We start from the raw sequence: 15828 nt of genomic DNA on the forward strand, positions 1-15828 counted from the left end.
ACTCTCTAGTTACCAGAACATGCTCACACATACACTATGACAGCTACTCAGTCAAGAGGACAGCTGCTCACTTGATACTCAGCCATGTAACTTACTAGTCTACTTAGCTCTGTGGCAAGTAGTTGGCAAACCCTATTTTGCTTAATATTTAAATGACTGTATGAAAATGATATCATCAGCGAGAAATCCATAAAAAGAAAAACAGAAACCAAACTCACATGAAAGGTGTTCACGAAAAGTACCTTGTTCCAGTCACATCTTTAGAACTTGGTAGATTCTAGCCACATCACCAACCCACAGTTTACCTGAGTCCAACACCAGTTGCTGATTCAGCTTCTAACACATCTATCCCCTGACAGCTTATTTCTTCTAAACAGCTAATCAATTTTCCTTTAGGGTTAACTTTCCAGGGAGTACTTGCATCACTTGGTAAGTAAAAGGGGCAGCTATTTAGTAGAGTCTACTTTGAAAGTACAACAACAGGGCATCTGGAAAATTTCATGCACACTGAAAAAGTTGCACATGAAACCATTTATCTTGACTACGGAATTAGAAACAAGCAAGGCCACAGAAGTTTTTAAAAATTATATTTAATACAAGTGAATAGATTAGAAGATCTGAAATGTTATAAAGCCATATACACAATGAATAAATAATTTGCACAGGAGAGTCATGTCTACATTACATAACACTGTCTAGTATGGGAATACTTAAATCCAGTGATAATGGAGAAAAGTCCATAAAAATGCGAACCTGTCTTCCCTTGTATGAAATTGTTCAAGTATAAAAATCCAATACAGTGTAAAATAGTATTCAATTTAGTTTAAGAATAAAAATTGCAAGTATTGCAGTTTCAGAAGAAAAATGTAAAGCAGCATTTTGAGACTACATAAACTACATAAGAAGAGTGTGGAAGAATGATTTGCTGGTAGATGAGGTCTATAGGAGGAAACAAAATCAGAAGGAAGCATGAAACTAGCCATGTAGCTTGCTTTAAAAAAAATCTCAAGGCTGAAATCAACTAAAATGTGTTCATGTAAAGAGTACTCTTATACAGTGCACATATGAATTTAAATAAATCCAAGTCAACATCTTTAGTTGAATAGGTTAATATTTAATATGCTACATCTAGACCTACTAAATAATTTATGCCATGAGATGAATACATAATTTTACAGTGTCACATCTAAAGTTCCTTGCTTTAGAGTGCAGCATAGTAAAACTTAAAAATAAATATCTTAAATAGCATTACTATTAAGGCACAGTATAAACCACATCATCATTAACCATTGAAGAATTGTAATGTCAATGACCTCGCTGACTCAGATTACTGTATTCACTAATAAATAGTTTTTTTTTAAATAGGACTCTGAAATAGATACTAAAAAGTGTAAAATTACTTAAAAAGAGAGGGGAGGGGAAAAGAAATGTCCTTAAGACATATAGTGCCTGCAAACTTGCCTGCCTTTATTCCTAAACTCCAAGTCCAGACAATAAATAGAAAGAGAAGGCTGTTGGAGTAAATGCTTGATCCTGTTTAGGGATCAGAATTGCTGACACCAGCAGATACAAGTTTCCCAAAATTGAAACAGGATGGGGAGAGGGATTAGAATGTGACAAGCTCATCAAACAAGCACAAGTGATGTGTTCTTTCCAGAACTGGGTGTGTTCCTGATTGTCTGCCCAGCTGCTGCACCGTGAATTTCACATCACTTGTTCCCCAGTCCCAATCGTCCACAGGACAGATGAGAAAAATAGCTTTGGCGCCATTGTACCCACTGCCACGCTCCTAGCTTGATTGTTCGGTGCCCATATTTGAGATAGTATAAACACTACCTTCTTCCTTGAAAAAGGAGGCCGTTAGTGACTGCTAAAAATACTGAGCAGCACTTTAGCCCCTTTGTGGTTTTTTTCTAAAAGAAAACAACAACAACAAAAACAACTTTTAAACATAATTCAAGCTACATATTGCTCGCTCTGTATTCCCTGGTTCAACTAGATTCAAATAGCATTTTCTAACTTGGAAAAAGGCAGTTTGCTTCCCTGATACTAGAAAAAAGACCAAAATAAAAATCCGGTTACAAAAGTGAAGGGTCAATGCTCCCCCACGTCACCTCCTCCTCAGTTGGTTACCCAGGCTCTTGGGGATTGATTTCCAAAACTGTGCCTGCTCAAACCTCTGTCTCTCACCTGTGGCCTCATCTCGGTCATTACCAGGAGTATTTAAAAAGAAAGAAAGAAAGAAAGAAAAATAATAATAATAAGAATTCTGTTTCAACAATAGCATTTTTTTTTTAAAGCTGTTAAGAAGTCAATGTTAACTCTCTCATGAAACTACTAAAAACTTGGGAGATTTAGAAGGGGAAAAAAAGAAAAGAAAAGAAACGATGCAACTTTGATCAGATGGCTGGGTCTATTGCATCCGGTCTGTTTGCAGCTGCTGAGGTTGATATTGGCCAAATGCAGCAGCAGCTGCAGCGGCAGCCGCTGCAGCCGCTGCTGTCCCAGGGGCAGCGGCGGTGATGGGCTGCTGGACGGCATAACCATAGCCCCCAGCAGTGACATATCCAGCAGCGGCAGGGGAGGCGGCGTAGGGGTACTGGTCGTAGGCAGCGGCTGCAGCAGCAGCAGCAGCTGCGGCTGAGTACTGAGCATAGGCGGCTCCCGTGTAATCAATGTAGGGTGTGGTGGAGGCCGCAGCTGCTGTCGGCTGGACGTGTGGAATCACCACTCCAGGCTGCACGAAAGCCTGTGGGTAGACATAGTGGGCGGGTATCCTGGAAAGAAATGGGAAACCAAGTCAGGCAACAGTCACTTCACTCTGGGAGGGAGGTGGTGTTGGTTGTTCAGAGATGAGACAAACTCCAAATTTAGTGGTTATTATGAGTATAGGGTTGCCACAATATCTACTTGCTAGTGGTTCATGCAAAGTCCTTTGGCAGTAGCCACAGTTTACAGAACACCCCTGAAAGAATTCGGTCACCACAATAAGACAGCCTCCCTGTTTGAATTTTCACTGGGGATTATTTAGAACATACAAGTTTGAGAACTAAATCAAAGTTCATAAGGGTTGGGCAAGTAAGAAGTTTAACATGGTTTTGATTGAGACTTTAGAAACTCTGGCTATGAGTTCCTGGAAGACAAAGCATATAGAGAAAAAAAAAATCCATCTGCCCAAATAACAAGGCTCTGAATTGAATTGGTGATCACTCGGTTCTTTGAGAAGCCGATGGTCTGTTGGTGAAAACTCAAATCGATTTCCACCCAAGTCAGGAGGTTTTATTATCATGGCAACCCTACTTAGAATTGCTAGGCAGACTCAGCACACATTAATCTCTCTGCAACCTCAGTCACCCTTATTAAAAAAGTAACAATTAAAAAAAAAAAAGAAGCAGGCGACAAAATAAAAAAAAAAGTTTTAAGAGTTCACAAGTGTGGTAAACACAGCACAAACACTCCTCAAACGAACTGTAGTGCAGCTCTCTGTCTGTCACAGAGGCTGTTGTGGGAAGCTACAGGTTTGCTATTCACATTCATGGCAGTGACTCCCAAAGAGATTGTGCACACACTTTCTTTCTTTCTTTCTTTCATCTTTCCAGAAAAATCCATAAGGACACAATGGTCAATCAAACCTGCTGCATTATCAGGCAACTGAGGGTCATAGCCAGCTTGTTTATCTCTAAGCAAGACAGACAGAAGGTAGGTGGGAAGGTTGGTGGAAAAGGAAGGAACAGGGAAATACAACTAAATATTTCCAAACTTAATAGAAAGGTGTACATTATAAAAACACATTTATTCACACATCAACTAATTCTTGTTTCTCCTCCAAATCAATAGAAACAGACTTAGTACCATACTGGTTTTAAATCCACCCTATTCATGAATATTTTGTACAGGTCAATTAGACAGTTATGGATGATCCTGAAAAAAGGTCATAAAAAGTGAAACAAAGTCAAAATACTTTAAGAAAATCATACATTCACAGATCAGTACAAGACAGACTCCAAGGATCTTACTTAAAAGTTAATTTGGTTAAAGAAAAAAACCATTAGAGCTGTGTAAAAACATCCCATGCATGTAAACTCTTGTGATTCGTTACTGCCCACTGGTAAAACAGTATGTCAACTATCTGATTCAGTTTTTAAAAATATCTGGGCACCAGTGGCTCATGGCTGTGATCCTATTATAACTCTTGCTACTCAGGAAGACAGATCTGAGGACCACAGTTTGAAGCCAATCTGAGCAAAAAAAAGTCCAAGAGACTCTTATCTTTACTAGTTAACCACCAAAAAGCCAGCAGTGGAATTCAAGTGGTAGAGCTTTGAGTTAAAAAAGTGGGGGGAGATAGCATCCAGGTCCTGAGTTTTGTACACACACAGGAAACAAACTGCCATCAGAACCCTTTGCCTCTCTAAAATGATGACCTTGAACTGCTCGTAGGTTGTCCACAAATCCAGCTTACACCAAGTATAAGCACACGTCACAAACTCTATATTTAAAGAATTCAAAACAAGACAACACATTTAGATAAAACCAACCCACCAACTCATAGATTTTGCTTTGCCTCTTTACAATTTAACTGAAAGCACACATTAATGAACATCATGGAAAAGATAAATTTATCAGAGAGGGTAGCGAACTTTGACCTCAGTGATAAAAATACATCCCAGTTATACTAGAATTATAGATCTTTCCCAGTGCCAGCAGAAACAACTTCACCAAGTGTTTCTGAGGACACTCAAGATGTTCTTAACGGCTTGTCAGAAACCAGGCGCCTGCTCATGCACATACTTAGAGCGTTGCTGTAGATCAGGTGACCGGCTCCCCTTGGTGACAGGTGTGGCTTTATGAAACACTGTCCTTGGAGCTGCCCCACCCACAATGTGCAGACACAGCTAAGACAGACTCCTCTCATGCCAGTTTACATGAGGTGATGGACAGCAGAGGCTGTGGCTGGGCTATTTTTGATCCTGTCATGCGACAAGGGTTTCCAGCGGGTAAAATGTCTTTATAAGGCCAAAGTAAAACATCTATCAGCTGCAAAGGCCAGCCAGGGAACCTCACTGATACCAAAACATTAACCCCTTGTACTCCCAGAGTTCTGAGGACAACAGAGCAGTTGCTAGGTTTGCATCTTGGAACAAATGAGCTGAAAATAAATTTATTCTATAAAAAAAAGATCAAGTATGAAATGTGAGTGTGTGTGTGTGTGTGAGTGTGTGTGTGTGTGTATAGAACACAATACATGTAGGAAGAGTTGCCTAAAGAATTCTTGTCTCTGCATTTACTTTACAATAAGGAATGGCTTGATAAAGCCACCCCATATGAACATATGTTTTCCTGGAAGATCAGAGAATCTTACATGAAATTGGGCAAGGGTTGAGGAAGACATCTGCCAGGCAAATGTAACCCTAGGGCCCTTTAAGGCAAGGGGAAAGGAGAGCCTAAAGAGGCAAGGGAAATCCAACATAGCTCAGTTCCAAAAGGAAGGCAGAATCGGGGTAACGATTAACATGGGACTTCTGAAACAATTCCCGAGTTCCGAGTTCCTATAATATCTACAAAATTCACTACGTTGATGTAGAGAACCTTTCTCCTTTTGGATTTCTACCAATGTCTGTTCCTTTAGGGCACGACAGAACCTACACACTCACAGTTAGAAAAGTGCAATGGCCAAGCAGATTCTTTGGGTAAATTTAAAAGAAAATTGACTACATTTTCTTTTTTTTTCCCATCTCTTCTGGCATCTGTAACATCTCTCTGTTGTAGATCAGGCTGGCCCTGAACTCACAAACCTTTTGCTTTAGCCTCCCAAGTACTGGAGGTACAGGTGTGTGTGACTAGGACCAGTTATTCAGTTGGCCTTTGAGCTAACATACACCAGAAGACCTGTGTCTTCATCTTGTTAAAAGAGTCATTGGCCTCTGACACCACACCAAACCGTCCCTCTTAAACTTGAACATGCTAGGCTTTTCATGCATCTGTCTCCAATAGACCTTTCTAGTATTTCCCCCCCCCCCAACACACACACACTTTCCTTAAACCCAGGTTTTCCAGATCCTTACCTTTGCTCATGCCATCTATCCATCTCTCACGTGAGATGCCAGTCCTCATTCCATCCTCACCTGTTGAAATCCAAATCCCATCCACCCTAGCTCTGAGTTGCTATGCATTAAACAAATTTAGCTGAGAGACGAGCCTACAATGAGGACTTGTACCAGCTCAATAAAACAGTTCCTAATCCTAGCTACTTAGGAAGCTGAGATCTGAGGCTAGCAGTTCTAAACCAGCTTGAGCAGGAAAGTCCATGAGACTTTGACAGCCAATTAACTACCAAAAGGCTGGAAGTGGAGCTAGGGTTCAAGTGGAAAAGCACTAGCCTTGAGCACAAAACCTCAGGGTCAGTGCCCAAGGACCCTGAGTTCAAGCCCCAGGCCCAGAGCAACAGTGACAACTGGGATCTGCTAACTAGATTCTGCCCATCTGAGGCCACATGGACAACCTCTTTCCTAGCATTTACCTTCTTTAAAAACAAAAACAAAAAACTAGATTGCAAGGGAGGGTGTGGAGTTCTGTCTTTGTGGAGTATTAGTTGGGCACTTAGGAAAGAACATAGCTCTTAAGTTCAGATAGAGCATGACTCTGAGCCTTGAATCAGATTCGAGCATCTACCAGTCCCTTGTGGGGAGGGGGGTGTAGAGGGATGTTAACCTCTGCATCTTAGCTTCTCAGATAATTGGAACAACAGTTAACAGTGCCTTGGTTAAATGCTTATTGTGAGACTCAAATTGTATAATTTAGGTAAATCTCTTATTAGTAATCATGTACGTTCTAACAATGTTAGAGTACAGCCTGTCCACCCACCTCCCCTATGGAATAAATACTTAGCACAAGGTTACTCCAGCAGCATAATATTGAGATCCGCTGCTTCTCCTCTGCAGAGTTTCCATAAAAAATGCTTCTTTCAAATAAACTATTTAGAATCTGTTGTTCAACGAACCCATCACTTCCTCTATGTTTATCCATTTTGTGAAATCACTAACTGTCTGGCCGCTTTTTGTCTTTAAAAACCTAGAGTAATCTGGAGACCATTTAAGGATCACATAAACATAATGGTTTAGTCATTAGAATTTTAAACAAAATCAAGTAGCAAAAAAATTCTCAAGCTTTTGCCACACCTAAAATAAGAACATGTATCATTCAAATAGAATCTAGGGTGACCAGGTATGATTTGTTGGGTAGAGACTTGGAATTAGAACAGGGTTGAGATCTGCTTTAAAAAAAAAAAAAAAGCGTGGGGCCGGGAGTTTGGCCTAGTGGTTAAAATGCTTGCCTAGCATGCACGAAGACCTGGGTTCAATTCCTCGGTACCACATACATAGAAAAAAGCCGGAAGTGGTGCTGAGGCTCACCTTGAGAAAGTCGAAGGACAGTGCTCAAGCCCAGGACTGGCAAAAAAAAAAAAAAAAAAAAAAAAAGTGTGTGTGTGGGGGGTGCTTGGAGTTTGGCCTAGTGGTAGAGTGCTTGCCTAGCATGCACAAAGACCTGGGTTCGATTCCTCAGTACCACATAGATGGAAAAAGCCGGAAGTGGTGCTGTGGTTCAAGTGACAGAGCGCTAGCCTTGAGAAAGCCCAAGAACAGTCTTCAGACCCTGAGTTCAAGCCCCAGGACTGGAAAAAAAAAAAGAAAGAAAGCTTACTTGGTGTAGCTGGAATGCTATCTATTTCTAATAAGAATCTCAACCTTAAACAATTTATGTACACAGTGATAATTGCCATTCTTTATAAAGACACTTCATATTAGAAGAGATTAAAAAAACAAGAGGTAACTATCAAAACATGCTTGATTTACTCAATGTTACCTTGTTGGTTCTAACTTTTCTCATGTTGCTTTCTTTCTCAAGGACCAGTAAGAACTACCACAAACAGCCAAATGTCTATACTTAGCTCTGAAGAGCATTCTGGTTTCTCCATGTACTGAGTTTTTTTTTTTCTCTTCTGTGTCTTTGTTTAAGTTCACCCTGCTCTGAACTTTTCAGTCATCCTCAATCTTCTTTGAACCTGACTGAGATGCATCCACTGTACTACCCCCTGCCAAAAGTCTTGTTCAACTCTTGTAGCCCATCCATTCCTTTGAGACTGGGAGTTTCTTTTGTATTTAAGACAATAGCAAATTATGCAGCAATGAGTAATTCTTGGTTGTTTTGCATTCTTCTTGCTTCCTAAAATGAATGCATAATTTCCTTCATTTACGCAGTAATACACACACACACACACACACACACACACACTCCTGTTGATAGATTTATCACAATTTCAAGTCTCTTTCTGTGAGATCATGAGTGAACCTATCAGTTCTTCAAATTATATTTTCCCTCTCAATCTCTCCATCAGATAATCTAGACCAGGGAAGTACCCAGAGACTGTAAGACTCATGGACCCACAGGTTTGTTTGTAAGCTCTTTGTTATATAGCTATGTATTGTGACAGAAGACTCTTTTCTGGCTAAAAAAAATGACAGAGTTGGCAACAAGAGTTGAGCTACAAGGTAGGTTCAAGTAGCAAGAAGTATTGATGTTTTCATGGAAAATGTAACAACTTTTTCAAGCCAAATTACTATTATTAATATTACTATTATTATGCCTACTCTGGGAGACAAAAAGGTACACATATCTCTATGGAGATTCCATCCTTCCAAGTTAAACATGTAGATGTTAAGATCCTAAGCTACAAAGAAAGTTTCTGAACATCTAGAACATTTAAAAAAGAAAAGCTTAAATCTCTGGCAATCGAGTTACGAGAACATTGATCAGGAAGAAGACAGCCAAAGCAGATAGTAGTAAAGAGAAATGTAAGCCATGATCTCTCACCCATATCAGGCCTAAAGGGAAGGGAGCCTCAAAAAATGGAAGGCTGATAATGACAGGATCCAGAGATGACAAATCTGAGCAGACTGTTCCCAGTTAGGTCTGGAAAGCGGAAGTTAATGCTACGCTACTCAAAACAAAACCAAAAGAAAAAAGATTAAGAAAAAGCAATCTGAACTGGCTAGTGTTAATGAAATCTGATAAGAATTGTTGAACCTTTATATGACAACGCCTTCGGGTGGTAGACATGGTAAAAGAAAGAAGCCCATTCCCAGAAACCTTCTCGTGAAACAGAAACTTAGGACATGCAAGCAGTGAAATCTGTATTCTTACAGAGAGAAATCACACAATTTAGCACTCACTACAAAGATATGGTTAAATAGAAGTCACAGGCTATAGCTTATAAGCAGGAAACAAAACAAAAAGGCCCTTTGCTTCCCATGGCAAAGTAAAAAAATCAACACTCCTCAACACCACCACCAAAACCAAATGCAAAGAGCCCCTTCCCCGAAGAAAAGAAAACACTTCCACTACAGCTCTTTTCAATTAAGTGAAAAAGCACACAGTTTAGCTATCAACACCACTTCATTACTGTAATAAATAAAAATAAAGCACACGGAGGGCTATTGACTATTGTGAAAAATAAAATAAAATAAAAACAACACCCACATCCATGCATCGTTAATCACCATCTGAGCTTGTGTGTCTGAGTCTACTGGTTACAGAGTTTAATTCCAAACAGAACTATTCCACCTCTTATCATCGTATCCTTCTCATCAGTTAGCTTAACTGTATACGAGCCCTGTCAGGTTAGAAAGAGATAAATAACATTGAGTCAAGTTGAACAGTAGTAAAGGTGATGGGACATACAATGTGGTACACAAGTCATACCTGGTATATTTTGTTTTGTTTTTGTTAATCATAAGCTCAACATTTGTCTGGTTTGGAGGCTGCATACTTGGTCAGATAACTTGACTCATCTAAAAATATTTATAGTATTGGCATTAAAAATACACAAATGTATAGAATTATGTATTACCAGGAGCATTCTATGACATGTTGATTTGGGCTCTTTATAACAAAGAGAAGGGTTAACAAATGGTAGCCATATTGAATTTTCACAGGATCTGATGAGTCAACTTACCCGAAAGGTCTTTGTATAAGGGCTGGATGAAGCTGTTGAACTCCAAAGGCAAAACCTAACAACAACAACAACAAAATTAGATTCTTCATTTGTGCAGGTTGAGGCTTTTCCTACTCCTAGGTGTAAAATGTTATCTTCCTTTTCCTTTGGAAAAACCCCACATTTGTGATACTTTGCAGAATATCTGTATGGATTTAAAAGTTAGTCTTAAAAATATTATCACTGGGCCGGGAGTTTGGCCTAGTGGTTAAAGTGCTTGCTTAGCGAACATGAAGACCCGGGTTCGATTCCTCAGTACCTCATATATAGAAAAAAGCCGGAAGTGGTGCTCAAGCCCTGAGCTCAAGCCCAGGACTGGCAAAAAAAAAAAAAAAATGTTATCACTGATTCTATCGTGCATGATTGGGCCTTTCCTATTTGTATGTATAAAATGCAATCTGACTTTTCTTTCCTTTATTTAAAAACCCCATGTTTTTCATACTTTAGAGATAATTTGTGGATTTAAACTTAGCTTTACACCTATTATCAAAAGTTCTACATGAAGGTTTTAACAGCCTAAACAATGAAAACTTTAAAACCTGAACAGTTGTGCTGAGACACAAAATTATCCCTTAGAAAAATCAGCCCCAGAGAAAAATAATGTTAAAATGAAACCCAGCACAATAGAACCTGACAATGAAAGTTATGTATCAAACACTTCCCTGCAGTCCCGATCCTGACTGTTTAGAAAAGTCTTTGTTATTGGGAACATTTTGAAGTTCTCTGAGAGATGATGAGTTTCACAACTTACAATATTATAAACATGAAAAACAAGCTTCCATGTTTTGCACAGATACGAATTGCTGAACAGCCAGGGATAATGCAATCTTGCACTTGCTTTCTTGACAATCTAGTTTCCCATTAAATTTATCTGGATGGAATTGCTAAAATTTCAGACTAAAAGCCTCAAGAGTGAACAGTGCCTGATTTAATGAGACACCATCGTAAAGTTGCTTGCTGTAGGAAATGGCTCACTAGTTAACCCTCAATTATTTGTGCCCATGCAAAGAGCAGTAGGATAAATACATCAACACAGACAAAATGGGGCTCCACTTTGACACCTAATAGCTACCCAAATTTTAGTAAAACACTTCTCATCCTCAAGTCATCAGCAGCATCATCATCATTATCATCATCATCATCATTTTTTTTAACACCTAGAACTTTGTTAGGTGAACTCTTTCTACTGTCTTTCCTTGCTGGTAGGCTATGATTTCAGGAGAAAGCTGTACCATCCAGAGATTTCCCTATGCCTGGGGTTTTACTCCGGTCAGTGTTTCTGTCAGATGTGAGACCCAGGGTAGCTGGGTGACCAAGAGAGATTACACTACGCAAGGCTGAGCATTAGTTGGAGCCGACCACTTTGGCTGATATCACATGGCTGATATCAACCCTTCACATGGCTGGCTACAAGTGGCTGGCTAACAATGGGAAATCCAGAGTAGATTCCACCTGCCTGTCGTCCTATTCGTAACTCATGAGTCAAGCCTAATTCTTCTCTGTGCCCAAGCCACCCAGACCCCATGATCTGCCTTTCCTTTCCTTTCCTTTCCTTCCCTCCTTCTCTTTCTTCCTTTATTTTTTTTTCTTTCATACAGATACATTTCAAGTCCTGAAAGGCGTATTTACAAGTCTCATTTTACTTTCATGCCTTGGTAGAATAGCCAGTCATTGCTCAAGTTTTACCAAGCACACCTATAGATTCACAGGGAGCCAATTTCTGGATAAGGGAATCATTTTATCTGGGAGTGGAGGGTTTTGTGGGGGGGGAGAGGGAGAGGGGGGGATCTTTCTTACCTGGCTGCATGATCCTCGGTTTTGCTCCCAAGTATGCCAGATTCACATTGGCCTTCCTGCCATCAATGATAGGGTTGGGATCCTTGCAAGCCCTTTCAGCAGCAGCCCGGTCAGCCATGGTGACCTTAGCAACAGACACACACAGACATACATACAAAGCTCTACATTAACCCCTGAAGGAGACCAAGAATCACACTGGAGGAAGTCACATGCATGATAAACTTATTCTTCCTTCTACTTGGGGGAGAGGGTGGGTGGGAAGGAGTGGGTTGGTCTTGATTCTTCATCCTCCATTAAAAACAGATAAACTAAAGAAAGGAAGAAGGGAAAGGGAACCCTCCCCCCTCCCTCTTCTCAATGGAAGTCCTAAGGGGGAGCTAGTTGGGCCTAGTAGAGATTTGGAAGCCTGCATTCTTCAGACTCCTGTAAATCGTTCCCTCCAGACCCCCCCCCCCCCATGGCTCCCTCTAGGTCCCCATCGGACATCAGAAAAGTCCAGCCTCCAGTCTGCCTTATACCCTTCCCAGACAGCCTAAAAACCCTCCCCGACGACGACGACAATAGCTATTGTACTCAGGGCTCTCCCAGCTGGCCCTTCCCCTGGACTGAATTTGCACGCTGAAGAAATCTGCCCAGGCAGCAACGTGTGCCCCTTCCCTTCTCCAAAGAGCCATACATAGCCTTCTCCCTGGAAAGATCCTGCCTGTTCCATTGTGAAAGGTGTGTCACCCGGAGAACCCCAGATCTCACGGGGGTGTCCCCTTCCCTCACCCTGCCTGGAGCACCACACACACACACACACACACACACACACACACACACACACACACACATTTTTTTTATTTATTTCTTTTAAACAAAGCAACAGCGTGCTGGACAACCGGGCTTCCAACCCCAGAATGCCATCAGGCTGGGGCCACGGTCCCTCCCTCCTAATCCTCTGAGCTTCCACCCCCCTCCTGACCCTCCCTCCCCCCCCCGAACCCAGCGGTTCATTAGTCTCTCTACCCCAGTCCACACAGGCCCGCGCCCCAGCCTCGCGTGGGGTCCTGCAGGACCCCCTCCCCGCCTCCCGGGGAGACGCGCAGATGCGGGCCCTCCCTCCCCAGGCCCGCCGCCTGAGCGCAAAGTTTCAGTTCAGCCCCGGAGCCAAGGGAGTGGTGGTGGAAGTGTGTGTGGGGGCTCACAGGGTTCCAGTCCAATCCCAGACCCCCCCCCATGTTTAGACCTCAATGAGGACGGGGTGGGGGCGCAAGCGTCCCCTGCCCCTCCCTCCCGCCCCCCCACTCCCGATCCTCAGTTTCCCCGCCAGCCCCCCCCCCCCACACACACCATCCATGCAACTTACAAATCCATAGCCCCGCGACTTGCCGGTCTGCCGGTCGGTGATGACCACCGCCTCCTCGATCTCGCCGAAGACCTCGAAGTACTTGCGCAGGCTGGCGTCGGTGGTGTGGTAGGGCAGCCCCCCGACGAAGATCTTGGTGTACGTCGTGTCCTTCTGGGTCGTGTGCATCTTCGCGCCCGCTCCCCCGCGGCTCGGGCTCCGGCTGCGGCTGCGGCTCGGGCAGCGGCTGCGCCTCCTTCTCCGGCTCCGCGTCTCCCGCACCCTGGGGCGGCCGCCGGGGGCTAAGGGCGAGCGCGGGGGCGAGGGCGGCGGCGCGGCGGAGGCGAGCGGCCGGGGGCGGCCGGGGGCGCGGGGCGCGAGGCTGCCGGAGTCGCTCGCAGCCCCGGAGTCTGGACTCGGTTCTCTCCTCCCGCCCCCCCTGCCGGTCACGGCACAGATCCTCCGGATCGTCTGTCTGGGTTACGGGTCCGGTTCTGTCCACGGTGCTAAGCGGTTTACACTCACCCGGTGGGGAGGCACCGCACAAATAAGAAAATAATCATAAAATTACGAATCGCAAAGTCGTCGAGCGAGGCGTGGGCGACGAGGAGGTAGAATGTTTGGTTTCGTTGTGTTTTGTTTTCTCAGCGGGGCGTGGGTAGGGTCGCGAGGAGAGCGTCCGAGCGCGGAGAAGGGCGCTGGGCGCGCGCGGCGCGTGGTGGGCCCGGGTGCGGGGCTCGGCGGGGCTCGGCGCGGCTTCGTCGTCTCGGCTCCGTCCCTCCCGCCGCCGGAGCTGGAGGATCAGTGCGGAGGGCGGCTCTCCACCTCTCTGCTCCCTTCCCCCGCGGGCCGGGGGTCGGCGCCCGGCTGGGGAGGGGGCGGGCCGGACGCCTGCGATTGGCCGGGACAGCACCTGGGGCGCCCGGCGCCGCCGCCCCCCAGCTGTTGCGAACAGCTGCTTCTCTCCCCGCGCGGCGCGGCGCTGCTCGGGCGGCGAGGCGCTGGGTTGCCCGGGCTTGGGGTTGGGCTGGGAAACGGCTGCCAGCCGGCGGCCTCGCTCTCGTGGTCGTCGTCTACTCCTCACCCTTCAGAGTCCTGGGAACCCGCACAGCTCCCCGCAGGGACCCCGCGACTGATCGTGGAGAATGCGCCCTAGCAGTGGTGAGGGTGGGGTGCGGTGGCAGTGGGGGGTCCAGTGGCTCCCCCAATGCCCACGGAGCAAGCTTTTGCTCTAGGCCTCTGTGACTAGGCCAATGGCAGGGGGCGTGTGTGTGTGTGTGTGTGTGTGTGTGTGTGTGTGTGTGTGTGTGTTTGGTGGGGGTGGGGGTGTCCCAAGGCTTGAGGAGGTTGGCAGATAGTCCCATTACCTCCCTGATACCTGGAGCCAAGGAAATCTGCCAGCCGTGCCCAAGGCACCTGAGATGGATACTCTTGGAGCCTGGAGAATAAGGACTGCCCCAACTTTTCCTTGGTCCCAAAGGGGCTGGTAGGAGAAAGGAAAATATAGTAATAAAATGAAGAGAGCGAGGGGTGCTTGGGAAAGATACTAGCTTCCACTGTTCAGAACCTTAGTCAACGGTGGATACCTATGTCCACCAGCCACTGCTTTGTGCGTTAAAGGACCATAAATTAGTACTGCAGCTGCCACCATCACCAAATTTGGATTTCCTCCTTATTCAGGAAGATGGGTACAGATGTTTCATCGGAAGGTCTCCTTTCATTTATTTCTTCTGTTTGAATAACAAAAATGTTCAATGACTTGACTTCTATTTTATCTAGACATAATTGTTAAAGGTAGCATTTTCTTTAATCAAGTTGTTATATAACCATTGATTTTCTGAAAGCCCTTGTACTGGTGCTGGGGCTTGAACGCAAGACCAAGATTTTCTCTTTTAGCTTTTTTTTTTTTTTAAACTGGCTTTTTGGTGGTTAATTGAAGATACATCTGCATTTTTCTGCGTGGGCTGGCTTCAAACCATGATCTTCTGTTTGCAGCGTTCTGTTACAGGTGTGAACTATTGGCATTGAACCCCATAAATAAATATTTATTAATTTAAAACGGCTTGTTCCCTCCCTTCTTTTTAAGCCAAGAATGCATTTAATTCAGCTTTAAAATCATTCATAGTTGATGTTTGGGAAAAAGAGTTACTGTGAGCAGAACATCCCACTCAGTACTGTCAGTTATTTCCACCCTGAATTCTACCCATTAATTGCCCAGAGCCATCCCATTAATTCCCTATAAAGCAGGTCAGTGTGTTAACCTGTTAGAGATGTGCATCCGGACTGTATTTCTCTCTCCAGGGCACTTTTGCAATCAACTTAAGAGAATGAGAAATGTTGCCTTTGCAAAAGCTAATGGCAATGCAAATACTCTTGTGCAAAATGCCAAATTCATCCTCTTCACTTCAACCTGAGCTTGATTTTCTGAGGTTATTGGATTCCGTTTGAGTCCTCTCCCCAGTGGGAGATAGAGAGAAATAGGAAATGGATCTAAAGGTAATTTTTTTTTTTTCCTGCAGCCAAGGCCAGAAAAAAAAAAATCAAGTCTTTTACAGTGAACAGCCCAAATTCGGAAATATAAACAATGCTCTCTCCTTGCTTAAGTAAAATACAGATACAAAAGGGACTCTGTGTGTTTGGATGATGGAAGATA

The 15828-nt window shown here is 43.8% G+C and overlaps 1 protein-coding gene across 1 annotated transcript; it reads right to left on the reverse strand.

Annotated features, from left to right (window-relative positions):
* Positions 1 to 613: 613 nt before the first annotated feature.
* Positions 614 to 13444, reverse strand: Rbm24 (RNA binding motif protein 24). The gene is made up of 4 exons (XM_090355415.1): positions 13197 to 13444; positions 11849 to 11972; positions 10013 to 10067; positions 614 to 2777 (listed from the first exon to the last, which is right to left on the reverse strand). The coding sequence occupies exons 1-4, from the start codon at positions 13362 to 13364 to the stop codon at positions 2414 to 2416; spliced, it is 711 nt and encodes a 236-aa protein (XP_090211541.1). The 5' UTR covers positions 13365 to 13444; the 3' UTR covers positions 614 to 2413.
* Between the last annotated feature and the right edge of the window lie 2384 nt (positions 13445 to 15828).

The sequence above is a fragment of the Megascapheus bottae genome, chromosome 22 (genome assembly GCF_031878675.1).
Source record: "Megascapheus bottae isolate mThoBot1 chromosome 22, mThoBot2.hap1, whole genome shotgun sequence".
Taxonomy (NCBI): domain Eukaryota; kingdom Metazoa; phylum Chordata; class Mammalia; order Rodentia; family Geomyidae; genus Megascapheus; species Megascapheus bottae.

Excerpts from the sequence above, each read along its gene's own strand:
- Rbm24 (XM_090355415.1), bottom strand. The coding sequence starts at position 13,364 with ATGCACACGACCCAGAAGGACACGACGTACACCAAGATCTTCGTCGGG. Across the intron at positions 10,068-11,848 it reads ACCGAGGATCATGCAGCCAG|GTTTTGCCTTTGGAGTTCAA; the intron begins GTAAGAAAGATC and ends TGTTGTTGTTAG. Across the intron at positions 2,778-10,012 it reads CTTATACAAAGACCTTTCGG|GATACCCGCCCACTATGTCT; the intron begins GTAAGTTGACTC and ends ATTTCTTTCCAG.